The 26,308-nt window shown below is 52.0% G+C and overlaps 1 protein-coding gene across 5 annotated transcripts in view; it reads right to left on the bottom strand.

The window, feature by feature from the left end:
• The window catches only part of LOC100339432 (general transcription factor II-I repeat domain-containing protein 2B), a 51,489-nt gene extending 25,658 nt beyond the window's left edge, over positions 1 to 25,831 (bottom strand). For 3 of the 5 annotated variants that reach the window (XM_089321975.1, XM_089321976.1, XM_089321977.1), the window contains exons 1-5: positions 25,298 to 25,831; positions 8,031 to 8,169; positions 3,022 to 3,141; positions 1,278 to 1,461; positions 487 to 515 (exon numbers count right to left, since the gene is read on the bottom strand). In XM_089321975.1, the coding sequence (XP_089178101.1) occupies positions 487 to 515; positions 1,278 to 1,461; positions 3,022 to 3,141; positions 8,031 to 8,169; positions 25,298 to 25,816 (991 nt within the window). In that variant the 5' untranslated portion in view covers positions 25,817 to 25,831. Of the gene's footprint in view, positions 1 to 486; positions 516 to 1,277; positions 1,462 to 3,021; positions 3,142 to 8,030; positions 8,170 to 10,875; positions 11,053 to 11,149; positions 11,251 to 25,297 lie in introns of those variants that run through there. The other 2 variants (XM_070064505.2, XM_070064506.2) reach the window with 2 other exon arrangements.
• Between the last annotated feature and the right edge of the window lie 477 nt (positions 25,832 to 26,308).

Here is a 26,308-nt window from a genome sequence, read left to right as displayed (position 1 = left end):
AGGGGTTCTGGGCCCCACCACGGCCCCCGGTGCTCATCCCATGGCCTTCTGCCTGTCTCCATGGACGGGGCTTCCCAAGAGGACCTGCCTGCTGAGACCCTGCTGACCCTAACGCCATTCCCATCCTGCCTCTCTGGCTCCTTCCCAGGGCTCTCGGGGACATCCCAGGCAGAGCAGAGCACCAAGGGCTCACAAGACAGTCTCAGTCTTTCTCCTGGGGAACTGGGGTTGGGAGCCAGATCACAGATTCACTGGGTCCCCTCGCAGCTGGTGGTCCACAGTCCCGCCGTGGTGGCTCCCGGCACCCACAGCCTCCCCTGGATGGCAATGACTGCCGGCATGAGGGCTTGCGCGAGGAGCAGCTCTCCTGAGCTGTGGTTCCCCCTCTCCCACACCTGCCCCTGGCCCGGGGCACCCAAGGCTGCCCTCTCCGTGAGCGCGCTGCAGGGAGCATGTCTGACTAGCGGTGTAGAGGCTGTCACTTACCTGGCTGGCTCTCGGGACCCAGGAAGGGTCTGTAAGAAAATCAACAGCATCAACCAACCAGAAGGCACAGGGGAGGCAGGATATCAGCTCTTAAATCTAACAGGACACAATCAACAAAGGAATTGAAATCAACCTGCCAGCATAGATATACCGTTCAGGTTTTTTCTAGATCTAATTGAGAATCAGAGTCAGCGAGAGAGAGAAAGAGAGACAGAGATCCTCCATCTGCTGGTTCCCTCCCCAGATAGCTGTAATAGCCAGGATTGGGGCAGGTCAAGGCCAGGAGTCAGGAGCTCCATCTGGGTCTCCCGTGTGAGTTGCAGGGGTCCAAGGACTTGGGCCATCCTCCTCTGCTTTTCCCAGGCCATTAGTAGGGAGCTGGATCGGAAGAGGAGAAGCTGGGACTAGAACCGGTGCCCATATGGGATGTCACAATGCTGGCCCCCAGTATATATTTTTTTAATTACTTTTATTTTTTAGAGAGAGAGAGAGAGATTGATTCTCCTATCTCTTGTTCACTTCCTAAATTTCTGCAACAGCCAGGGGCAGGGGCAGGCTGCAGCCAGCAACCAGGAACACCATCAGGGTCTTCCACATAGGGGGCTGGCAGGGGCACAGTTACTTCAGCCCCCACTGCTGCCTCCCAGGATCTGCATTAGCAGGAAGCTGGAGTCAGGAGCTGGAGCCAAGCATCCAACCCAGGACCTCCAATGTGGGACACCAGACAGCGGCCCCAGCTGTCAGTGGATCTTCAAACGAACCAAACACCAGGAGGGTGCAGAGCGTGTCACCTGTGGATGATGAAGGAAATCCCTGCTTTGTTCTCCAAAATCCATTTCAGGGTGGCGAGATCGTAACTCCCGGGGTGTTGAAAGGTGACGCCTGCGGGGAGCCCCTGCACCTGCACGGCCGCCTGGTCTCGAAGCATCTGCTCGTAGGGCACAGGCACCATGGCCTCCGTCCCCAGGGCCTTACCTGGAGGAAGAGGCATGGGTGTTAAGACTCCACTGGTCAGTTTAATTCAATGTAATAAAGTGGATACATCAAAACCATGACACACCTTCTCTGTATCCCAAGTTAGCACAAGTCCCAACCCAGGAGCCAAAATGAACACTGATACAACATTTTACCTTAAGCCTTCTTATAGCAGGGGAAAATTGATGGTGCTCTTTCTCTATTCCCGTGGAGGTCACATAGCTTGGGATGCTTGGCCTGACCCACCCAGGGCTGCAGGGAGCACCCCCCCCCGGTTACCCGCCCCCCGGTTAGGCTGCTGCCCAAAGTGGATAAGACCCCCCCCCCCCAAACTTCCCCAAAGCTTAACTGTCATGATGTCACATTGCACAAGTCAGGCCAACTTGCCCGTTATGGTGCTGATAAGGCCTCCATCAGTGTCTGCGTCTCTGCCCGAGCTGCTGCTGCCCCACTTGGAGCCTGACACCCCAAGATTCCCTAAGCTGGAGGTCCCCAAAGTCAACTGCTCCAGGCATTCCCAGGTGGCAGGAATGCTTGAAGCTGCTGGGAGCCATAGTCCAAGTCCTGAGATGCTAAGTCCTTCTATTACAACCAAATATGACTCCTGCATAGGGAATTAGCCTACTTTTCAAACAATTTTTACTTATTTATCTACAGTAGATGAAGAACGGCAGAAACAGAGAGAGACTGCCCATCTGCTGGTTTGCTCTCCAAATGCCCACAACAACCAGGGCTGGGCCAGGCTGAAGCCAGGAGCCCAGGAGTCCATCTGGGCTCTCTCACATGTGGGTGGCAGAGAACCAACTACTGGAGCCGTCACCTGACGCCTCCCAGAGTGTACACTTAGCAGGAAGCTGGAGTTGGGAGCAGAGCTGGGACTTGAACCCAGGCAATCTGACATGGGATGCAGGCAGGTGTCCCAAGCAGTAGGTGAGCCACTGCACCAAAACCTGCCTGGGGTTATCTAGCTTTTAAAACACTATATAGGCTGGCGCCGCAGCTCACTAGGCTAATCCTCCGCCTTGCGGCGCCGGCACACCGGGTTCTAGTCCCCGTAGGGGCGCCGGATTCTGTCCCGGTTGCCCCTCTTCCAGGCCAGCTCTCTGCTGTGGCCAGGGAGTGCAGTGGAGGATGGCCCAAGTGCTTGGGCCCTGCACCCCATGGGAGACCAGGAGAAGCACCTGGGTTCTGCCTTCGGATCAGCGCGGTGCGCCGGCCGTGGCGGCCATTGGAGGGTGAACCAACGGCAAAGGAAGACCTTTCTCTCTCTCTCTCTCTCTCTCTCTCTCTCACTGTCCACTCTGCCTGTCAAAAAAATAAATAAATAAATAAATAAATTAATTAATAAAAATGAGTGTTCGGGGTGTGCTTGTTAGCCAGGGTCCCCGCAAGTCAACCCAACTAAGACAGGACAGACCAAAGAGCGAGGGGAGGACCCGCGTGTCGCGGAGGGAACGTGGGCTCTGCAGAGCCGGGAACAATCTAAGCTGTCACAGCAACAAGGCCCCACTGCCCCCCTCTTCCCTGCTGGGCAGGATTCCTGCTGCCCGTGAACTTTACCGTAGCAGAAGCAGAAATAGTCCTCGACGGCTTTCCTGAGTATTTCCGTTTCTCCCGAGGGCACCTGCGTCCCGTTCACAGGGCCTGGCGGCTTCCTGTCGCTCAGCCCTTGGGCCACACCTGTGAATGCATGAGGACAGCCCAACATCATTACCTGTGGACGCCCGCACTCCCTACTCTTTGTGCTCCCGGTGTTGAACACAAGAAAAGGAAACACACATAACACAAGGTATTTTAACTAAGGAAGACGGGGGTACGGGAGGGAAGGCAGGCACTGTATTTATGATGGACAGGGTAACGTAACACCATGTCATCCCTGAAACCCATCTACTCAGGAAAAACTACAAAGAATTCAATATATATGAAGTCTTGGCCGGCGCCGCGGCTCACTAGGCTAATCCTCCGCCTGCAGCGCCGGCACCCTGGGTTCTAGTCCCTGTTGGGGCACCGGATTCTGTCCCGGTTGCCCCTCTTCCAGTCCAGCTCTCTGCTGTGGCCCGGGAAGGCAGTGGAGGATGGCCCAAGTGCTTGGGCCCTGCACCCCATGGGAGACCAGGAGAAGCACCTGGCTCCTGGCTTCAGATTGGCACAGCACCAGCCGTAGCGGCCATTTCAGGGGTGAACCAATGGAAGGAAGACCTTTCTCTCTGTCTCTGTCTCTCACTAACTCTGCTTGTCAAAAAAAAAAAAAAAAGTCTTATTTGTGACATAGTTCAAGAAGGGTAGGAAAACCATCCCACTCAACATTTTCTTTTCTTTACCAGGAGGAAGCACCTGGCTCCTGGCTTCGGATCGGCGCAGTGCGCCGACCATAGCAGCCATTTGGGGGGTGAACTAACAGAAAAGGAAGACCTTTCTCTCTTTCTGTCTTTCTCTCTCTCTCTCACTGTCTAACTCTGCCTGTAAAACAACAACAACAACAACAACAAAAACAAACAAACAAACAAAAAAAACAACTTTATTTGCTTCTTTGAAAGAGTGACAGAGAGAGACACAGACAGAGAGCTCCTGCCCGCTGGTTCATTCCCCAAATGGCTAGAATGGTAAGGGCTGGGCCAGGATGAAGCTGGGAGCCTGGAACTCCATCAAGGTTTCCCACATGGGTGGCAGGGGCCCAGGGATTTGAGCCATCTTGTGCTGTTTTCCCAGGTGCATTGGCAGGGAGCTGGATTGGAAGTGGAGCAGCAGGGACTTGAACCGGTCCCCTGGTCACAGCACACCTGCCTCATAGGCCACAGCTGAACTCACTGAAATACAACATTGGCCTTGCATTCAACATTTCCAAGGCCAGGTTCCCAAGCAATTGCTTACTAAAAATGTTGTGAGGGGCTGACACTGTGGGGTAGTGGGTGAAGCTGTCATCTGCAATGTCAGTATCCCATATGGACATGGGTTCTAGTCCTGGCTGCTCCTCGTCCAATCCAGTTCTCTGCTATAGCCCGGGAAAGCAGCAGAAGATGCCCCAAGTCCTTGGGCCCCTGCACCCATGTAGGAGACCTGGAAGAAGCTCCTGGCTCCTGGCTTTGGATTGGCGCAGCTCTGGCTGTTGCAGCCATCTGGGGAGTGAACCAGCAGATAGAAGACCTCTCTCTCTCTCTCTTTCCCTCTCTCTCTGCCTCTGCCTCTCTGAGCTCTGCCTTTCAAATAAATAAATCTTTAAAAATAAATAAAAACATTGTGAAACAGGTTTTCAAACCAGGGGTCTATTTAGGATCCAGAACCCATACAATCATTTGAAAAGGGCAAGTTTGACAAAAGCATCATAGCTGGTGATGGGATGATGGACTGACGGGTAACCAGGCTGAGGCAAAGCTCCTAAGAAAAGAACGAATGAGGACCGCTCAAGGCTGGGACCCCAGGCCTCCTTAGAAAGGATTAAGCCATGGCCAACTGCATGGCGGAGTCTGCTGGGCTGGCAGCAGGTGGGGTCTGTCCTCCTTGGGTGGCAGTAGAACTGCTGAGAAGTTGCCCCTGGCTGGGTGTGGCAAGCAAGCCCTCCTCTGGTGCTGATGGAACGCTCAGGCAGCCACTGGTAAGCATAACCACCTTTGTGGATGTTGCCCCCTGTCTAGAACCTTCTGGGAATTCTGGGAGACGGGAAGCTGGCTGGGGGACCAGGGAAGTGCCTAGGAAGCCGTGCACAGAACAGCTCCCCCTGAATGCATGGGAGGTGAGCGCCACCAGGTGGCCCAAATGCTGTTGCTCACCACCTGCCTAGGCACAGGCAGGTGAGAACCCACAAGGACAGGACAAGAAGCTCCTTCTGGCTTGGAAGCACTGCCAGTGGCCACAGGAACAGGGCCAAGGACGGTGTCCCTGGAGGGGCAATGTTCTGAAAAAATTGCTGCGAGCTAGAGAGGCTTGCTTGTACAATGCAATTGTGCGTGGACAAAATGCAACCTCATGGGTACAGAAAACACAGGTGCTCCTCGCTTACAGGTTCAGTCCCCACGAACCTGTTGTAAGCTAAAATGCTCCAAGCTGAATATGCACTGAATACATGAGACACAGTGACCCTCGCAGCTCAGCAGCATGACACCCGCTGAGTATCGGTCAATTGGCAGGGCCGCAGGGGGCTGTGGCTGCTGTCTCTGTCCAGCATCAGGAGACAGGTCTGAACCACGTGGCACCAGCCTGGGTTTAAAAAGCCAAGTGCAAAATTCAAAGTACAAGGGCCACCGTTGTGGTGCAGTGGGTTAGGCAGCTGCCTGAGACACCAGCATCCCATATGGGTGCCAGTTCAAATCCAGGATGCTCCGCTTCCGATCCAGCTCCCTGCTGATGTGCCTGGGAAAGCAGTGGAAGATGGCCCAAGTCCTTGGGGCCTTGATATCCATGTGGGAGACTCAGATAGCATTCTTGGCTCCAGGCTTTAGCCTAACCCAGCTCTGGCCAAGACTTATCAAGAAAGAAAAAAAAAGAGAGAGAGAGATAAAACACAGTTACTAACATTAGAAACAAAAGTGGAGACATCACTACAGACCCTACAGTGACAGGCACTAAAATCATCAGAGGTGCAACTGTGGAGAGAGGTATTTGACACAGGGGCTAAGTTGCTGCTTAAATTGCCCAGATCCCATAAGAGGATCCCTGGGTTCAAGTCCCAGCTCTGCTTCTAACTGCAGCTTCTGGCTGATGCACACCCTGGGAGGCACCATGTGGTGGCTCGAATGCCTGGGTCCCTGCCACCCACATGCAAGACCTGGATTGAGTGTCTGTCTTCTAGCTTCAGCCTGGCCCAGCTCCAGCTGCTGTGGGCATTTGGAGAATGAACCAGTAGATGGGTGCCTGCTTTCTCTCTCTCTCTCTCTCTCTCTCTGCTTTTCAAATAAAACAAAAAGAAACTTTTTAAAAAAGTGCAACTGGCACCAGACATTAATACTGAGAATACTCATCTTGTTTATAAATCACACATTCACTCTATTATTTAAAGATACCTCCATATTTCAGCCTATCTTACTGGTGGCAGAGCCCCTAACTTGGGATGGCAAAAGTCAATCTGCATCAGGCCAGCGCCGCGGCTCACTAGGCTAATCCTCCGCCTTGCAGCGCCAGCACACTGGGTTCTAGTCCTGGTCAGGGCGCCAGATTCTGTCCCGGTTGCCCCTCTTCCAGGCCAGCTCTCTGCTGTGGCCAGGGAGTGCAGTGGAGGATGGCCCAAGTGCTTGGACCCTGCACCCCATGGGAGACCAGGATAAGCACCTGGCTCCTGCCATCGGATCAGCGCGGTGTGTTGGCCGCAGCGCAGCCATGGCGGCCATTGGAGGGTGAACCAACGGCAAAAGGAAGACCTTTCTCTCTGTCTCTCTCTCTCACTGTCCACTCTGCATCTCAAAAAAAAAAAAAAAAAAAAAAAAAGTCAATCTGCATCAACCTTTCACTCACGCCCTCTCTCATACAAACACACATGAGTTGTATATGTGTGCACGTACATGTATGCATGTATAATCTTAGATACCAATTTTGCAGTAAAATGGTATGTACATACACCTGTGCTATATATATCCACATACATCCTCTTCTGAATCTTGAAGATGTCTATATAACCATCTCTGTTCACACACACACACACACACACACACACTTTTGTCCTCTGACAAATATTTCTTTTTTTTTTTTTTTTTTTTTTTTTTTTTTTAACCTCTCTTGGTAGTAGGAAGTACTAAATTGCCAACTTGATGCTTGATAGGTGAGTGACAGTGGTGGATGAGATGGCTTGCCTAGGAGGTGTTAGTGCCCTGAGCGGCCCCTGCCCATGGCCGCGTGGACACTCACAGCTTACCGAAGGCTCTGACCTCCCACAGCCCACAGCAGAGAGAAGGGACAGAGAAATAGCTGAATCGTGAATCTTAACAGAGACAACCACTCCCTAAACTATGGGGTGGGTTTTCTCTCTTACTTCTAGAAAAGACCAAAATAAGAACATTTTATACAAGGTTTTCTTTAGGAAAGAAAGATAATTTACCGTGTGTTTTTCAAATTTTTAAGATTTATTTTTTGTTTATTCAAGAGACAGAGAGAAAGATCTTCCATCTGCTGGTTCACTCCCCAAATGGCCACAACGGCTGGAGCTGGGCCAGGTCAAAGCCAGGAGCCAAGAACTCCATCTGGGTCGCCCACGTAGGTGCAGGGCCCCAAGCACTTGGGCCATCCTCTGCTGCTTTCCCAGGTGCATTAGCAGGGAGCTGGATCGGAAGCGGAGCAGCAGGGAACCAAACAGTGCTCCTGCTTGGGATGCTGGCATCCTAAGTGGCGGCCTAACCTGCTGCACCACGACGCCGGCCCCCCATCCTTCAATTCAGTCTACAAAGCCAGAGCAGAGCTGAGAACACTTCCACCACGTGCCGGCTGCTTCTCTGGGGGCTTTTGGTCACAAGGAGCTACTGGTTTGGTGGGCTGGGTGTGTCACAAGTGTTTTGAGGAACGCTTCGATCTTAGGAGGCAATGCCACGGACGCCTTGCCACAGACATGGGAAGACTGGTGAGACACCAGCGATCAGAGCACCTACAGTATTGTGCAAAGTCTTCCTGAAGGTCCTTCCGGGCGTTGACGAAAGCACTTCCCCTCTCGGTCCCCACCACGAACACGTCGGTTTCGTACATGGCGATGCAGGCCACCTCGGCCTTGGACTTGGCCAGCTCTTTGCACTGAAACAGACACAGAAAACTGTCCTCTTTGAGCCCAGGGCAAATCCAGAGTCTGTGCAGTAGGAGACAAGAATGCAAAACCAGGCCCACAAAAAACCAACCAACCAACCAACCAAAAAAACAGAATATTCACTTAGACTGAGGAAAATCGCCAACAGAAAAATAATTAAAAATTGTCAGCAAATACCATAAATATCATAAAACCCAGAGAAAAACCAGATTTTTTGTTTATTGGCTGATGTATCTCTCCAATATGCCCTTCTTCCTATATTTTTTGTCATTTAAAAAAAATTATTGTATTTATTTGAAAGCAGGGTGACCAAGAGAGAGGGAGAGGGAGGTGAAGGAGGAGGGGGAGGGGGAAGGGGAGAGGGAAGGGGGAGAGGGATAGGGAGGGAGAGGGGGAGGGAAAAGGGGTGGGGAGGGAGGGGGGAGGAGGAGGGAAAGGGAGAGAGGGAGGGAGAGGGAGAGGGAGAGGGGAGGGGGAGGGGAGGGGGAGGGAAAGGGAGAGGGAGAGGGAGAGGGAGAGGGAGAGGGAGAGGGAGAGGGACAGGGAGAGGGAGAGGGAGAGGGAGAGGGAGAGGGAGAGGGAGAGGGAGAGGGAGAGGGAGAGGAAGAGATCTTCCATCTGCTGGTTCACTCTCCAAGTAGCTAAAAGCCAAAGCCAGGAGCCAGGAACTCCATCCGGGTCTCCCATGTGGGTGCAGGGGCCCAAGTCCTCGGGCCATCTTCTGCTGCTCTCCCAGGTACATCAGCAGGGAATCAGATGGGAAGTGGATCAGTGGCAGCAGCTTACCCCACCGCACCACAACCCGGTCCCTTCTTCCTCCATGTTTTGGATATGCAGACTCTTTGATTACCTTTTCATATAACGACAATTTCATGACATCATTTTCCATGGAGAAAACAGAGATAACTTAGTATTTCCTCCAACGTGGCTGATTACACTTATTATTGGTGAGACCCTGAGAATCCACACAAAGCCCCATGTGCTGTCAGTCACAGCACTACAGACGTGTGCTGCACACAGACAGGAATTCTGATAAAATCTACAGTGAGAACCAAATCTCATGACCCATTTGCCTGCTAGCAATTGGAAGAATTTTCCACAGACTAGCTTGTGCTTCTGTATATTTAAAAACTATTTCTGGGGATGAGGTTCATGATGCAATGGGTTAAGCCACTGCCTGTGACACCAACATCTCCAAATAAGTGCCCGTTGGAGTCCCGGCTGCTCTGCTTATTTATTTATTTGAAAGGCAGAGTTACAGAGAGGCAGAGAGAGAGAGAGAGAGAGAGAGAGAGAGAGAGAGAGAGATCTTCCATCTGCTGGTTCACTCCCCAAATCGCTGATCCAAAGCCAGGAGCCAAGAGCTTCTTCCAGGTCTCCTACACAGGTGCAGGGGGCCCAAGTACTTGGCCCATCTTATAATGCTTCCCCAGGCCACAGCAGAGAGCTGGATCAGATGTAGGATGCTAGCACTGCAGGCGGTGGCTTTATCCACTATACCACAGCTCGGCCCTGCTCTGCTTCTGATCCAGCTCCCTGCTAATGCGCCTGAGAAGGCAAGGGAAGGTGCCTCAAGTGCTTGGGCCCCTGCACCCACATGGGAGACCTGGAAGAAACTCCTGGCTCCTGGCTTCAGCCTGGCCCAGCCCTGGCCATCACAGCCATTTGGGAAGTAAACCAGTGGATGGAAGATCTCTCTCTCTCTCTCTCTCTCTCTGCTGCCTCTCTGTAACTCTTTCAAATAAATTAATAAATTTTTAAAAAGGAAAACAGAAGTCCAGCCCAGCGCCATGCAGACTGTCCCTCAGTGCGGTGTCTGATGCTCCGGTTGTATAGCTGGGCTCTGTAATTTGGTAGGGACGTCACACAGAACGTGACTCTCGGTGCTCTGTCTTGGGTGCCACTCTATCCCATCACTGGAGAGGTGACCCTGGGTCCCTCGGGAAGGTGTGTGTGTCAGGTTTCCCCTGTCAAGTCACCCTTTTTAATCATTAAGTACCTTCTTTAAAAAATTTTTTTTGGGGGGCTGGCACTGTGGTGCAGAAGGTTAAGCCTCCGTCTGTGATGCTGGCATCCCATATGGGCACCGGTTCGAAACTCAAATGCTCCACTTCCAATCCAGCTCCCTGCTTATGCACCTGGGAAAGCAGAAGATGACCCAAGTGCTTGGGTTCCTGCACCCACGTGGGAGACCCAGAAGAAGCTGGGGCTCTTGGCTTCAGCCTGGCCCTGCCTCAGCTGATGTGGCCATTTGGGGAGTGAACCAAAGGATAGAAGAACTCTCTCTCTCTCTGTCTCTCCTCCTTTCTCTGTTACTCTGCATTTCAAATAAAAATAAATAAATAAATAAATACATCCTAAATTTTTTTTTGAAAGGCAGAATTATAGAGAGAGAGAGAGAGAGAGACTGACTGACTCTTTCCATTTGCTGGTTCATTCCCCAAATAGCCACAGTGACCAAGGCTGGGCCAGGCTGAAGCCAGGAGCCAGGAGCTTCATGCAGGGAGCTGGACTGCAAATGGAGCAGCCATGCCGGTGTCACAGGCGGTGCCTTAGCCCACTGCACCATGGCGCCAGCCTCAGTAAGTACCTCTGACCAGACGCTCTGAGGCTGTGTGAATCTCACATCCAATTTCCACCCACCAGGTAAATTCACCATCCAGATGAAAACAGGTGCGTATAAATGATCCGTTTACCTCTGAGTTGAGATGGAAAAACATTCTCTAACAAGGTGACAAAGGCTGCTCTGTGAAATTTCAGATCCGGGGAGCTGAAATTTTGCACAGTTCCCATCCGTGATGTCACAGACAAGTGAGCACACGACCGGCTGGGCCCACCGTCCCCTGTGAGGGACCCCCTCACACGGACAAGATGGAAAGTTGAAAGGCAACACTGGAAGGGGCCCCGAAGGGTCTCACAGCTCTGTCATTGCGACTGTTGGATGCTTCGAGAAGGGCCGGGCGGTCTCACCATGGACTCCAGGGCTGACATCAGGAATGTCACCACCATCCTGCTCTCCGAGGACTTGTGTTCCATGGGCAGCGTGGTCATCGCGACTTGGGCCATGATCCCTGTACCAGAGAAGGAATCAGGGAGTGAGTGCTGGAAACCGAACGTCTTTCTCCTCACATGCTGAAGGCTGGAGGGACCTCACAGATGGTCCCCTTAGAGCTGGAGAAACCGACTTGCCCAAGACCTCCTGAACGGGGAGGGCCACTTTCATGGTGGGGGAGTCTAAGGGGACTTCAAAAAGTTGGTGGAAAACGGAATTCAAAGGTAAGCTTATTTTTTTTTTTTATGTTTGATGTTGTTCATTTGAAAGGCAGAGTGATAGACAGGGAGAGACAGAGAAATTAGAGAGATCTTCTACTGGTTCACTCCCCAAATGTCTGCAATGGCCAGGGTTGTGCCAGGCCAAAGCCAGGAGCCTGGAACTCCATCTGGGTCTCCCACATGGGTGCAGAGACAGAGACTCAAGCACTTAAGACCATCTTCTGCTGCTTTCCCAGGCACATTAGCAAGAATCTGGACCAGAAGCAGAGAGCCAGAACTCAAACTGGCACTCTGATATGGGATGCCAACGTTGCTGGCGGTGGCTTAACCCTCTGTGCCACAACACTGGCACAAGGTAAGGTTACTTTGGTGCAAAAAAGTATTCATATTTTCACAATACGCATTTCCATGAAGCTTAAAGATGTGGAGACGGTTCTGCATCTCGGTGACCATGAGGGGTCTTGAAAGACTTTGTGGAAAAATGGAATGCACAGATAAGTTTATCTCGGTACAAACATTTTTTGAAATCCATGCAAAGAGCTTTTCTTAATATGTACTTTCCATGAACTTTTTGAACATCCTGTATGTACTAACAGCTACTGGACTGTACCCTTTAAACAGGTGAATTATAGGGCATGTGAAGTATAGCTCAATAATGCAGTTTTATCTTTTTTTGTTTTTTTGACAGGCAGAGTGGACAGTGAGAGTGAGAGAGAGAGAGAGAGAGAGAGAGAGAGACCAAGAGAAAGGTCTTCCTTTGCCATTGGTTCACCCTCCAATGGCCGCCGTGGCTGGCGCGCTGCGACTGGCACACCGCGCTGATCGGAAGCCAGGAGCCAGGTACTTCTCCTGGTCTCCCATAGGGTGCAGGGCCCAAGTACTTGGGCCATCCTCCACTGCACCCCCCGGGCCACAGCAGAGAGCTGGCCTGGAAGAGGAGCAACCGGGACAGAATCCGGCGCCCCGACGGGGACTAGAACCCGGTGTGCCAGCGCTGAAGGCGGAGGATTAGCCTATTGAGCCACGGCGCCGGCCAATAACGCAGTTTTAAAAAGACATCGTGGCGCAGCAGGTGAAGCCGCCGCCTACAACGCTGGCAGCCCAGATGAGCTGGTTCAAGTCCTGGCTGCTCCACTTCCCACCCAGCTCCTTACTAATGTGCCTGAGAAGCCAGTGGAAGAATGCCTGAGTGCTTGGGTCTCTGCCACTCACATGGGAGACCTGGATGAAGTGCCTACCTCCTGACTTTGGCCTGGCCCAGTCCTGGCTATTGTGGCCATCTGGGGAAGTGGACCAGCGGATGGAAGATCTCTCTGTGTCACTGTAACTTTCAGATGAATCTTAAAAACAAACAAAATCAAAGGGAGGCTGGACAGAGAAGTGAACAGTTCCTGAAGAGTAGCAATGCACAATTGTGCAGTTCAACACACAAGCTCTAAGGAGCACTCATTCCCCATGTACGGACACAGAGGCCAGGAAGCCTGCTAGGCTGTGCAGCCGGTCTGTGCAGGGGCTGGTACCATGTCTGTCTGTCTGTCTCTCTTCCTCTCAAATTGCCTTTCAAATAAATGGGAATTGATTTTTAAAAATTTTTTTTATTTTTATTTTTTGACAGGCAGAGTGGACATTGAGAGAGAGAGAGACAGAGAGAAAGGTCTTCCTTTGCCGTTGGTTCACCCTCCAATGGCCGCCACGGCCGGCGCACCGTGCTGATCCGAAGGCAGGAGCCAGGTGCTTCTCCTGGTCTCCCATGGGGTGCAGGGCCCAAGCACTTGGGCCATCCTCCACTGCACTCCCTGGCCACAGCAGAGAGCTGGCCTGGAAGAGGGGCAACCGGGACAGAATCCAGCGCCCCGACCGGGACTAGAACCCGGTGTGCCAGCGCCGCAAGGCGGAGGATTAGCCTAGTGAGCCGCGGCGCCGGCCCTGATTTTTAAAATTTAATGAATATATTTCAGAGGTAGCAAGATCCTGTAATAATCGGGACTGGGCTGGGCGGAAGCCAGGAGCTGGGAACACAACCCATGTCTCCCCTGTGAGTGAGCAGTAGGGACCCACTGCTTCCTGCTCTCTATCGGCAGGAAGCCAGGTTTGGGAGCGGGAGCCAGGAATACAACTCAGGTACGCTAATGTGGGACGCAGGTATCTTAACCAGCATCTTCACCAAAGGCTAAATAAGTGCCCACCCCATGGAGATTCTTTTTTAAAAAATTTTTATTTATTTTTTATTTTTGACAGGCAGAGTTAGACAGTGAGAGAGAGAGAGAGAGAGAGAAAGGTCTTCCTTCCGTTGGTTCACCCCCCAAATGGCCACTATGGCCAATGTGCTGCGCCGATCCGAAGGCAGGAGCCAGGTGCTTCTCCTGGTCTCCCATGGGGTGCAGGGCCCAAGCACTTGGGCCATCCTCCACTGCACTCCCTGGCCACAGCAGAGAGCTGGCCTGGAAGAGGGGCAACCAGGACAGAATCCAGCGCCCAAACCAGGACTAGAACCTGGAGTGCTGGCGCCGCAGGCAGAGGATTAGCCTAGTGAGCCACGGTGCTGGTCCCATGGAGATTCTTTCAACGGATGCACATGAAACCCACAGGGGAATTAGGTTTTAAGTTGTTGATTATTAAAGGTGCCATTCTTTAAAAAGCTGTTTAAAGTATAATATATATATATATATATATATATTATATTGTAATATGTTGTTGGGTATCTCAGTGGTTTACCCTTTATACCACTGAGTACTTGTTACTGGGATCTAAGATTATTTATCCCTTTGCCATTTCAAAACATCGGAGCCATTTCCCATCATTGGAGATCAGCAAATGAAGCCCCAGGAACCATTCATGCATAAGCTGTTGTGTTAACCTATGTTTTCATTTCTCTTGAGTAAATATCTAAGAGGGGGATCACTGGGTCATATGTTAAGCATCAGGGGTCTTCAAAAAATTTATGGGAAATGTGCACTATAAGAAAATGACAGGGGGCGGTGCTGTGGCATAGTGGGTAAAGCCACCTCCTGCAGTGCCGGCATCCCATATGGGCGCAGGTTCGAGTCCCGGCTGCTCCACTTCTGATTCAGCTCTCTGCTGTGGCCTGGGAAAGCAGTAGAAGATGGCCCAAGTGCTTGGGTCCCTGCACGCACATGGGAGACCCGGAAGAAGCTCTTGGCTCCTGGATTTGGATCGGCGTTGCTCCAGCTGTTGTGACCATCTGGGGAGTGAAGCAGCAGATGGAAGACCTCTCCCTCTCTCTGCCTCTCCTTCTTTCTGTGTAACTCTGAATTTCAAATAAATAAATAAATCTTAAAAAAAAAAAAGAAAGAAAATGAAGAGGCTGGTACGTGGCAATACCATATGGACACTGTTTTGAGTCCTGGCTGCTCCACTTTTGATCCAGCTCCCTGCTAATGCACCTGAGAAGGCAGAAGATGGCCCAAGTATTTGGGCCCCTGCCATCCATGTGAAACACCCAGATGGAGTTCCAGGCTCCTGGCTTCAGCCTGGCCCAGCCCTGGCTGTTGTGGCCATTTGGGGAATGAGCCTATAGGTGGAGGCAAGTGCATTCTCTCGCTCTGTGCAGGTACGTGTGCATGTGTGTCTCCCTCTCTGTAACTCTGCCTTTCAGATAAATAAATAAAATTCTTTCCGATGGATCACTCCCCAAATGGCTGCAACGACTGGAGCTGAGCCCATCCGAAGCCAGGAGCCAGGAGCTTCTTCAGGGTTTCCCACGTGGATGCAGGGGCCCAAGGACTTGGTTCATCTTCCACTGCTTTCCCAGGCCATAGCAGAGAGCTGGATCAGAGTGGAGCAGCTGGGACTCGAACCAGTGCCCATATGGGATGCTGGCACTGTAGGCAGCAGCTTTACCTGCTATGCCATAGTGCCAGCTCCTTAATTTTAAAATTTGAGACAGATGGGCCGGCGCCGCGGCTCACTAGGCTAATCCTCCGCCTAGCGGCGCCGGCACACCGGGTTCTAGTCCCGGTCGGGGCGCCGGATTCTGTCCTGGTTGCCCCTCTTCCAGGCCAGCCCTCTGCTGTGGCCAGGGAGTGCAGTGGAGGATGGCCCAGGTGCTTGGGCCCTGCACCCCATGGGAGACCAGGAAAAGCACCTGGCTCCTGGCTCCTGCCATCGGATCAGCGCGGTGCGCCGGCCGCAGCGCACTGGCCGCGGCGGCCATTGGAGGGTGAACCAACGGCAAAGGAAGACCTTTCTCTCTGTCTCTCTCTCTCACTGTCCACTCTGCCTGTCAAAAAAAAAAAAAAAAATTTGAGACAGATGGACAAGGAGAGCTTCCACTCCCTGATTCACTCCCCAAATGCTTGCCTTGGTTAGGGCTAGGCCGGGTCCAGAGCAAAGAGCTCAATCCAGGTGCCCATGTGGGTGGCAAGAATTACTCAAGCCTTTACCCCTGCCTTCCAGGGTCTGCATTCGCAGGAAGTTAAGGGTGAGGCGTCAGAGCATGTGCCTTGGTCTGGGACAGTGTTCTAACCACTAGACAGAAAAGCCACTCCTAATTCTATTATCCACAAACTTAAAAAAAAAAAAAAAAAAAAAAAAAACCCTGAAAGGTAGAGTTAACGGTGGAGGAGGGGAGTGGCAGAGACACAGATCTTCCATCCACTGGTTCACTCCCCAAGTGGCTATAACAGCCAGGGCGGGTGCCAGGCTGCTCCACTTCTGATCCAGCTCCCTGCAAATGGTGCTGGGAAAGCAGTAGAAGATGGCCCAAGTGCTTGGGCCCCTGCACCCATGTGGGAGACCTGGAAGAAGTTCCTGGCTTCGGCGTGGTCCAACCCCAGCCATTGCAACTATTTGGGAAGTGAACCAATGGATGGAGGATCTCTCTCTCTCTCTCTCTCTCTCTCTAACTCTGCTTTTCAAATAAATAAAAATCTTAAAAAAATAATTCTTTTTTCTATACTTGCAATTTTTCCATATAAGTTCAATAGTATTTCAAAGTTCTAAACTTTTTTTTTAATATTTATTTATTTGAAAGGCAGAGAGATTTACCATCCACTGGTTCATGCTTCAAATAGCTGCAAGAGGGCTGGCGCCACGGCTCACTTGGTTAATCCTTCGCCTGCAGCACCGGCATCCCATATGGGTGCTGGATTCTGTCCCGGTTGCTCCTCTTCCAGGCCAGCTCTCTGCTGTGGCCCGGGAGGGCAGTGGAGGATGGCCCAAGTGCTTGGGCTCCTGCACCTGTATGGGGACCAGGAGGAAGCACCTGGCTCCTGGCTTGGGATGAGCGCAGTGTGCCGGCCATAGCGGCCATTTCGGGGGTGAACCAACGGAAGGAAGACCTTTCTCTCTGTCTCTCTCTCTCTCACTGTCTAACTCTATCTGTCAAATAAATAATAATAATAAAAAAATAGCTGCAAGAGCCAGGGCTGAACCAGGAGCCAGGAACTTCATCCTGGTCTCCCACATGGCAGGAGTCAAAGTTCGTGGGCATCCTCTGCTGCCTTCCTGGGCACATCAGCAGGAAGCCGGATCAGAAGCAGGGTAGCCAGGACTCAAATCAGTGTTCTGATACGGAAAGCCAGCATCAGAAGCTGTGACTTACCACAGCACCCGCCCCTGGATAACGTGTTTTAAGGAATGATTAGGGGACCGGCACTGTGGTGTAGTAGGTTAAACCTCCACCTGCAGCACTGGCATCTCATATGGGCGCTGGTTCAAGTCCTGGCTGCTCCTCTTCCAATTCAGCTCCCTGCTAACAGCCTGGGAAAGCAGTAGAAGATGGTTTAAGTGTTTGAGCCCCTGTACCCACGTGGGAGACCCAGAAGAAGCTCTTGGCTCCTGGCTTCAGATCAGCCGTTTAGGAAGTGAAGCAGTGGATGGAAGATCTCTCTCTTTCTCTCTCTGCCTCTGCCTCTCTGTAACTCTGCCTTTCAGATAAATAAATCTTAAAAAAAAATAGAGGAATGATGAGAAGATGAGAAGACGCTGAAGATGAAGCCCATAGTGGCAGACCATCCGTGTTTGAGGAAAAGAAAAACCTCGATCATGCCCTAACTGAAGAGGACAAACAGTTAACAGCAAAACACCAACAGCCAACACCACAGACATTCCAACTGGCTCAGCACACACGATTCCAACTGAAAAACGGAGTCTATAAGCAATGCTTCTCTCCATGGTGCCCAAACGGCCCCAGTCAAGAGCAGAGATCTCGAGGGACACGTTCAAGAAGTGGAATCAAGACCCTGAAGCATTTTCTCAAAAAGGTTTTCACAGGAAACACAACTCTACCAGTACAACCCTGAAGACACAGCACAAAGTGGCCACCAAGCGGCGCACCGTGGTCCAGCCAGGAGCACGCGTCATCATGGCCGCGGAGGTGCCGGGTGCTCAAGGCATTTTCTTGTCGACTCTCTGGGTGGGGCAAAGAGAGGTAACCTCTGCTTATTAGGAGAGTGCCTTGAGAAAGCGAGCCAAAACCTTAGCAGAAAACCATCCAGCAAAACCTCACCACAGAGTCCTTCTCCACCACCCACAAGGCTCCTGCTCATTGCTCTCATCAAACAACGGCACAGATGCAGGAGCGTGGACAGGACTACACGTCCACCTCACGGTCCTGCTGTGGCTTCTTCTGCCTCCTCTCATCTCCTAATCTTAGAGAAACCTTTAAAGACCTCTTTGTCTTGAGTTAGTAGTTCAGAAAAGACGGCACTGACCTGGTAGAGTTCCCTCCGTTCTTGGGGGATGGACTAAATGGCTACTGTCATCCTGTCATCGCTTACAAAAGTGTCTTGAACTTGATGGAGCTGAGAAGCTTCTGTTTTTTATCTTTTACTTCCATTTTCTACAAACTTCTGCGCCCCCTCATGTCAATTGTTTGTGCATTTATATTTTTAATATTGTATATTGGGGCCAGCACTGTGGCGTAGTAGGTAAAGCCGCCACCTGCAGTGCCAGCATCCCACATGGGCACCGGTTTGAGTCCTGGCTGCTCCACTTCCGATCCAGCTCTCTGCTATGGCCTAGGAAAGCAGTGGAAGATGGCCCAAGTCCTTGGGCCCCTGTGCCTGTGTGGGAGACCTGGAAGAAGCTCCTGGCTTCGGAATGGCGCAGCTCCGGACATTGCAACCAACTGGGGAGTGAACCAGCGGATGGAAGCCCTCTCTCTCTCTCTGCCTCTCCTTCTGTAACTCTGACTTTCAAATAAATAAATAAATCTTAAAAAAATTGTATGTTGAGGTCCAGTGCTGTGGCCTAGCAGGTTGAGCCACCACCTGCAATGCCAGCATCCCATATGGGCACCAGTTCATGTCCCGGCTGCTCCACTTCTGATCTGGCTCTCTGCTGGTGTGCCTGGGACAGCAGCAGAGGATGGCCCAAGTGCTTGAGTCCCTGTACCCAAATGGCAGACCCAGAAGAATCTCCTGGCTTCAGTCTGGCCTGGTCCTGGTGGTTGTGGCCATTTGGAGAGTGAATTAGTGGATGGAAGACTTCCCTCTCTCTCTTTGACTCTGCCTCTCCCTCTCTGTAACTCTTTCAAATAAATAAAATTTTAAAATCAAATTATATGTCAATTCTATGGTCATATAACTCCGTTGGGAAGACTGGCATCCAGAATGCATAATCAAGAATTCAGATTAAATTACTTCATGGGGAAGCCGCGATTTGAAATGATGTTTATTTTATGCTGGCAAAACTAGAGGGCTTTTTTGCTCCAATTTCCTTTAGTTTTAGAAATCTATTCCATTACTTAGTTGAAATATTAAAATTATTTTCCCATTGGAAGCTAAAGAAATCTTGTAAAGCTCTTAAAATACGTCTTTAAATAGAATGAACATGTGTTCAGTTTTTATCCAAACCAACATAATTATTCATTTTGAGAAAGGATTGATGTGGGTAGATGTGTGTTGTTCTAAAGATAAACACGCAATCAAAGCTCTTTAAAACTTATTGCTGGGGGCTGGTGCTGTGGCATAGCTGGTAAAGCTGCCACCTGCAGTGCCAACATCCCATATGGGTGCTGGTTCTAGTCCCGGCTGCTCCACTTCCAATCCAGCTCCCTGCTAATGCACCTGGGGAAGCAGTAGAAGATGGTCCAAGTCCTTGGGCCCCTGCCACCCATGTGGGAGATCTGGAGGAAGCTCCTGGCTTTGGCCCGGCCCAGCTCTGACTGTAACCAGGTAGAAAATCTCTCTTGCTCTGTTTCTCCTTCTGTTAACTCTGCCTTTCAAACAAATCTTAAAAAAAAAAAAAAAAAGGACTGTTATTTAAAATTAAGACTAAGAAACATAATATACTGTGGATGGTTGAGTAGGACTTTCTCCATAAAACTCATGCAGATGCTTAATTCTGATGTAATGCTAATGACTATGGGTTATGGGTAGACATTTGAGGGAAGGGTCTGGTGGTAGGATTTAGGGTCACTGGGGGCCTGCCCTTGGAGGGTGGGTCTCAGGAGACGGTGATTATTATTATTATTATTTCACTGTTCTCAGTATTAAGCGAGGTAGCAAAGTTTAATGCAAAGAATACCCAACCGGCAGGCATTTCAGGCAAGAACCGAGGGCTCAGTCTGCATTCACGCTGGAGTTTTATAGATATGTTTCTCCTCCCTCTCTGATACTGCTGGGCAGAGGCCCGTCTGTGCATGGAGTCCATGCAGCTCCCCCCAGGACTTCATCAGCACAGTGTTACTGGACCCAACAGTCCCCCGTGGTGCAGGATGGGAAAGATTTCCCCAAGCTGTGCCCAACCCCAAGGGCTCTGGGACCCACCTAACAAAGGTGATGGAACACACGGGCAAGACTTTTGAGTGCAAATGTGGGTCTGCTTCCAAGGCTTGCTTCTACATTTCCTCCCGCATTGAACAGACACACAAATTCCTGAGAGTGATTCTGTGAGGTGTCCTCTCCCTCCTGGCTTAACTAGTTGATTTCTCCTCCACACCAGCAGGTCCAGCGCCTCCATTAGACACAGGTCCATGGGGTGGCCTGATCCTGAACCAGAACCTTCCAGAATAAACCTTTTATTCCCCCAAGAAGCTCCTCTTGGGTATGGTCACTAAGGTGATAAAAAGTGGTCTGAAAAAAAATTTTTTAATTAAAAAAAAAAAGTGGTCTCATACAACCATTGTCTTTCAGGATAAACTAATTAAAAAAAAAGTAACATCTCATGGAGCAAAGCTGAATCTCAGAACATTAGGGAGACCCAAAGGCAAATTCAAACACAGCCAAAAAAATTACCCTAGGAATAAGCTTCATCCAGGTCTTTCACATGGAATCAGGGACTCAAGCACTTGGGCCATCCTCTGCTGCTTTCCCAGGCACACCAGCAGAGAGCCAGATCAGAAGTGGAGCAGCCGGGACTCGAACTCAAAACCCGCTCCAGAGAGAACATTTTTCTCTCATGATTTCTTCACAGGAAAACGTTATCATTTTACATTTATTTACTTATGGGAGACACAGACAACAGAAAGACGGCTCCCACCCACTGGTTCACTCCCCAAAAGCCTGCCAGGCCTGGAGCCAGGAACTGGGAACACAACCTCGGAGCCATCACCTGCTGCCCCTCCCACGGTCTGCATCAACAGGAAGGTGAGAGCGGGATCTGCAGCGGCACCTGAATCCAGGCACAGAGTCGCGGGCGTTGTGAGCGCAAGGCTAAACACCTGCCTCTCTATTTTAGACAAAGTAGTGCTGACATTTATTAACCACCCATGGCTTTGAGATGTCTTTCTCAGAAGGCTTTCTCTCTTCAACGAGGGTTTTGGCTTTTCTCTTAGAATTTTCCCGTGGAAAAATGCCTTTACAGTTTATGCCCAGCCATCGTGTCACAATGTGATTCTCTCTGAAATCTTACCGCCTCCGTGCCTGGCCACACTGCAGTTCCTGGAACGCCGGAGTCCCCACCTGGATGACTCTGACAATGGTGACCACGGCACTGGGACTCTCATCAAGCCCCCCCCCCCCAAACCCCAGTGTCCCTGCAGAATTGCCTTAGATGGTTGTTTCTTCCGTTAGTTATTTGAAGAAACTGCATAGGGGCTACTACATGTGACACACAGGCATACTGAGCGAGGTGGGCACTGTGGCCCGCGTCCCCTATCAGAGAGCCAATTTGAATCCCAGCACCTCTGCGTCTGACCCAGCTTCCTGCCAGTGCATCCTGAAAGACAGCAGAGGATGATGGTTCAAGTGCTCGAGCCCCTGCCACCCACAAGGGGGACCTGGATGGAGTTCCTGGCTCCTGGCTTTGGTCTGGCCTTGCCCTGGCTGTTACAAGCATTTGGGGAGTACATCAGTGGATGGAATATTTTTTCTCTCTCTTTCTCTGTTTCCCTGTCACTCTGCCTTTCAGGTAGATGAAAATGATTTTTTTTTAAAGAAAACATGCGTTTTTAAACCCAAGAATCACAGGCAGTATTATGGGATGCTTGGGCCCAGAAGCCCCCAGGAACTGAAACCATTCTAAGGAATGGCACATTCCAGGCACCGACTTCATCGTTGCTGCTAAATCAGACATCCCCACAGAAGGGCAGGAAATGCGTACAAGGTTTAGATAGCTCTTCTTCGCATTCCATTTGTGCAGATCAACTGTGGCTGAACTCACAGTTCAACGCCTCCTTGACATGATTCTGCTGTGTCAATTATTTAATGTGATTCTTTCCGCAGACAGTTTCAACAAAGGCTTCCTCTGAAACACCCACGTTAGAGGCTTGACTGACACCTGTCAGCACCAGGTATAAACACACATCTTCTTGTTAATTATACTCTACGAGGACTGTGATGTCAAAAAATGTGTTTTAAAAATTAATTTTTGTACGTAACTTATTTGAGAGTGAGAGTGAGCACACGCCAATCTTCTGGTTTAGTACCCAAATACCAGCAACAGCTCGGGGCAGGGTCAGGCCAAAACCAGGAGCCGGGAACTCAGTCCAAGTCTTCCCGGTGGGTACTGGGCCCTGATACTTGGCCCTGTGTTAGCAGGAAGTTGGAATCAGGAGCAGACCCAGGACATGACCCTGGCACTCTGAAGTGGAATGCAGGGGTCTGGCAAACACCTGCCCACCCCAACTGTGGGGAACAATCCGGACTAGACTGAGTTACTGGAATTAAGACTTATTCTATGCATCTGCTCTCCCACAATATGGCGCTGGGAGAGAAGAAAACAGCTTCTACACAGGTGCCTCCAGTTCAACCAATAAACTGTAGGACTCGCTCCTGATTGGAGGAGAGCAGCGTACTCGGCGTGTGGGCAGCCGAGTTGGGATTGGCGGAGGAGGACTATAAAGGAGGAGAGAGACGGCATGCACCAGGAACATCTAAGAGGAACATCTGAAGGAACACCTGTGCAGCCCCCGAGAGAGCCGGCCGGCGGTGTGCCGCTCCCCTGCGGAAGTGGGGAATGTGGCCAGGGGGAACTGCCCTTCCACGGAGGTGGAAGGGATAGTAGCCAACCCGGGAAGAACCAGCAGCAAACCCGGGGAGGGCCGAGCAGACGAAAGAACAGCGCAGGGTCCTGTGTCATTCCTCCACGAAGAGGGGGAGCGACACCCAACTCTGGGTTTTAATAGAGAATTAAAAAAATAGGCAGAATGAAGCCAGGTGGAACTCAAAAAAGGTATTGTCAGTTGGCATAACTGTGGTACCAACAATTATAAAAATATGGACTGTTTCGTATTCATTGTGATTTGTTTGCTTCCTGTATCTTAACAACAAGTAGAGGTAGGAACTTTGTCTTTCATATTTTACGATTGGGAACAAAGACACACTCATTTATTTACATCTTGTCTGAGCTGCTTTCCTGAGATGACACGGTGACATGTATGTGACAGAGGCCCCAAGTCCCCAAATACAGAAATATTTACTCTCCAAACTTTTCCCAGCCTTGTTGTACAACCGATATCCCTCACAACCTGCCATCACTTGGAATGTCACTCACTCCATTTATCAAGCGTCTGATATCTGTTTTTTTTTTTTTTTTAAGATGTATCTTATTTATTTGAAAGGCAGAGTTACAGAGAGGGAGAGGCACAGAGGCATCTTCCATCTGCTGGTTCACTCCCCAAATGGCCCCAAAAGCCTGGGCTGGGCCAGGTAGAAGCCAGGAGCCAGGAGCTTCACCCAGGTCTCCCATTAGGTGCAGCGGCCCAAGCATGTGGGCCATCCTCCACTGCCTTCCCAGGCACATCAGCACGGGGCTGGATCGGAAGTGGAGCGGCTGGGACTTGAACTGGCATCCACAGTGGATGGTTAAACCACTGCCTGCAACACAAGATGAAGGCATCCGACTGTTCCTTCTAAGACAAGGGAGACAAACTGTCCAGGCGGAGGGCTGTGGGCCCAGAGCCAGGGGCTAAACAACAGGCACTCGGAATCACCACGGCCCACGGCCACCAGCTGGACACCAGCTGCAACCCGGCACGGCGCCACTGCCTCCACGTGAGCCGCGCGGAGGGCAGCGGGGGTGGGGGAGTGACATCCAGGTGGCTGCGGTCTATTTACTCCAAACTACCAGCGCTAAGCTGAAACACAGAGCTCAGAGGCCCGGTGCTGTGGCCTAGTGGGCGAAGCCGCCACCTGCAGTGCCAGCATCCCCTATGGGTGCCGGTTCTAGTCCCAGCTGCTCCACTTCCGATCCAGCTCTCTGCTGTGGTCTGGGAAAGCAGTAGAAGATGGTCAAGTCCTTGGGCCCCTGCACTGGCGTGGGAGACCCAGAAGAAGCTCCTGGCTCTGGTCTGGCCCAGCCACAGCGGCTGTGGGCATTTGGGGAGTGAACTGGCGGATGGAAGACCTCTGTCTCTCCCTCTAATTCTGCCTCTCAAATAAATAAGGTTAAATCTTACAAGCTTGGCGGAGCAATTCCACTTCCGGGTATCCCCGTGCACCTGCGGGGAATCCTAACAGATGTCCTCACCCGCACCTGTACAGGGACCAGACGTGACCCCAGCCCCCGAAATCCGTCCATTCACGGAAAGCCAACACGGGACGCCACCAGATCAGTCACTATTCCGCCAGAAATGAAGGAACCCAGACACACACACGCGTCCTTAGGACGAGCCCACCTACAACGAAATGCCCCAGAAATGACAACCCCAGGGAGCACAGTCGCCAAGGGCTGGGGCGGGCAGTGGGACCCACGGCCGAACATTCCGGAAGGCTGCTGTAGAGCACAAGTCTATGAACTTAACAAGCCTCAACGCGCGACTTCCTTCTAAAGGGTGGGCGTCACGGGCTAGCGCCATAAAGCGGTTATTGGACAACAAAGCAGCTTTCCCTTTGAGGGGCGGAGACTACAGCCCTGCGAGTCCGTGCTTCCCTCGCACCCTACAGCAGCATGGCGACAGAGCCTTTTCCTTCCCCGAGGCTCGGTTTGTTCTCCGCCAACAAACGCATCCCCTCAGCACACCGAGCGCGCCAGACAATGCCCACGCACGGCGCCGCTCAGCAACGTAAGGGGCGGAGCCTGGACGCAGTTACCAGGCAACGAGGAAGCCCCGCCCCCCGCCTAGCCAATCAACACAAACAGCCTTACGTACGCCAGGAGGCGCATGACCTCACGCGCACGGGGCCGCCCACCAGAGAGCCCCCGCCTCCGCCCTCGCCCAACCAATCAGAAAGGAGAGGGAGGCGCGCATGCTCCGTGTGCGTGCGCCCGCGGCCCGCGCGCAGGGCTTGCCGCCCCACCCCCACTCCTCAGGTCCTGCCCGCGGGAACGGGGGTTCGGGGCCCGCCTGGGGGCGCCAGGGCTGCCGAGCTCCACCTCCCGCGGCGCGCCCGGACCCGCCAGCGGCCACCCCTTCCCAGGGCCGCCACCCTCCCCTCCCCTGACGGAGAAACTTCCTAGACGAGCAGTCGCTCTTCATGGCGGCGAGGGCGGGGTACGCACCTGAGGGCGCCGGCCAGCGGGGCTGCGGCCGCGCCGGCCGCGGGGGTCCGAGGCCTGGGCCACCGGGGACGGCCGAGGGGCCGAGCACGGCGCCCGGGACGAGCGCGAGGCGGGGCGCGGCGTGGTGGGCGGCGGCCGCGGCCCCTGCTCGCCACTCGCCCTCCTTTTTCTTTCTTCGCCCTTTTTTTTTTTTTCCTTCTTTTTTTTATTTTTTTGTTTGCTTCCTGGAAGGCAGCCTTGACTCGTGTGTCCGCAGCGCCCCAAGTGGGAGCTGCTGTTTCCGGTGCTTTTGAATCCAACGTGGCTGCCCCGGGGCCGCAGCCGCCGCCGCGGTGGCCGGGCGTGGGCAGTGGCCTCCTGCCCTGGCCGGTGCCCGCTGTGGCTGCTGCAGGGTTGCAATCGGTAGCCTTCAAGCCACGGTTTGAGTGGCCCAGGAATCCACCTTAAATCTTGGGAGCGTTTCTTTGGTGCGTCGTGAGTGACCCTTGGGTGGGCTGGGTGGCCCGGCCAAGCAGCCATGAGCTGTCCATCAGGCCGTTCCGGGCCAGCCTTACGGCATCTGATCAAACGACTCTGACGGTCCTTTTTTATTTATTTATTTATTTTTAATATGGTTGATTTGAAAGGCAGAGAGATAATCTTCCATCCACTGGTCACTCCCCAAATGGCCACATCAGCCAGGGCTGGGCCACACAGAAGCCAGGAGCTTCTTCCGGGGTCTCCTCTTGGGTGTCAGGGGACACAAACACTTGGGCCATCTTTTGCTGCCTTCCCAGGCCGTTAGCAGGGAGCTGGATGGGAAGTGGAGCAGCCGGGACATGAACCACGCCCATAGAGGATGCCCACGTCACAGGTGTCAACCCATCCGTGTCACAACACTGGCCCCATGCCTGCCTTCTATCAGTAGCTAGCAAGGGATGCTTCCTAGCAAATACTATCTTAAAAAATCTAGGGCAGGCTTTGATGCGACTTGACACTGCTCTTGGAACATCTGCCTGCCGCAGGGGAGTG

This window comes from Oryctolagus cuniculus, chromosome 19 (assembly GCF_051225735.1).
Source record: "Oryctolagus cuniculus isolate XC-2025 breed Fujian yellow rabbit chromosome 19, ASM5122573v1, whole genome shotgun sequence".
Taxonomy (NCBI): Eukaryota; Metazoa; Chordata; class Mammalia; order Lagomorpha; family Leporidae; genus Oryctolagus; species Oryctolagus cuniculus.
Note: the sequence above shows the minus strand (reverse complement) of the source record. Positions and strands in the feature narration are given on the sequence as shown.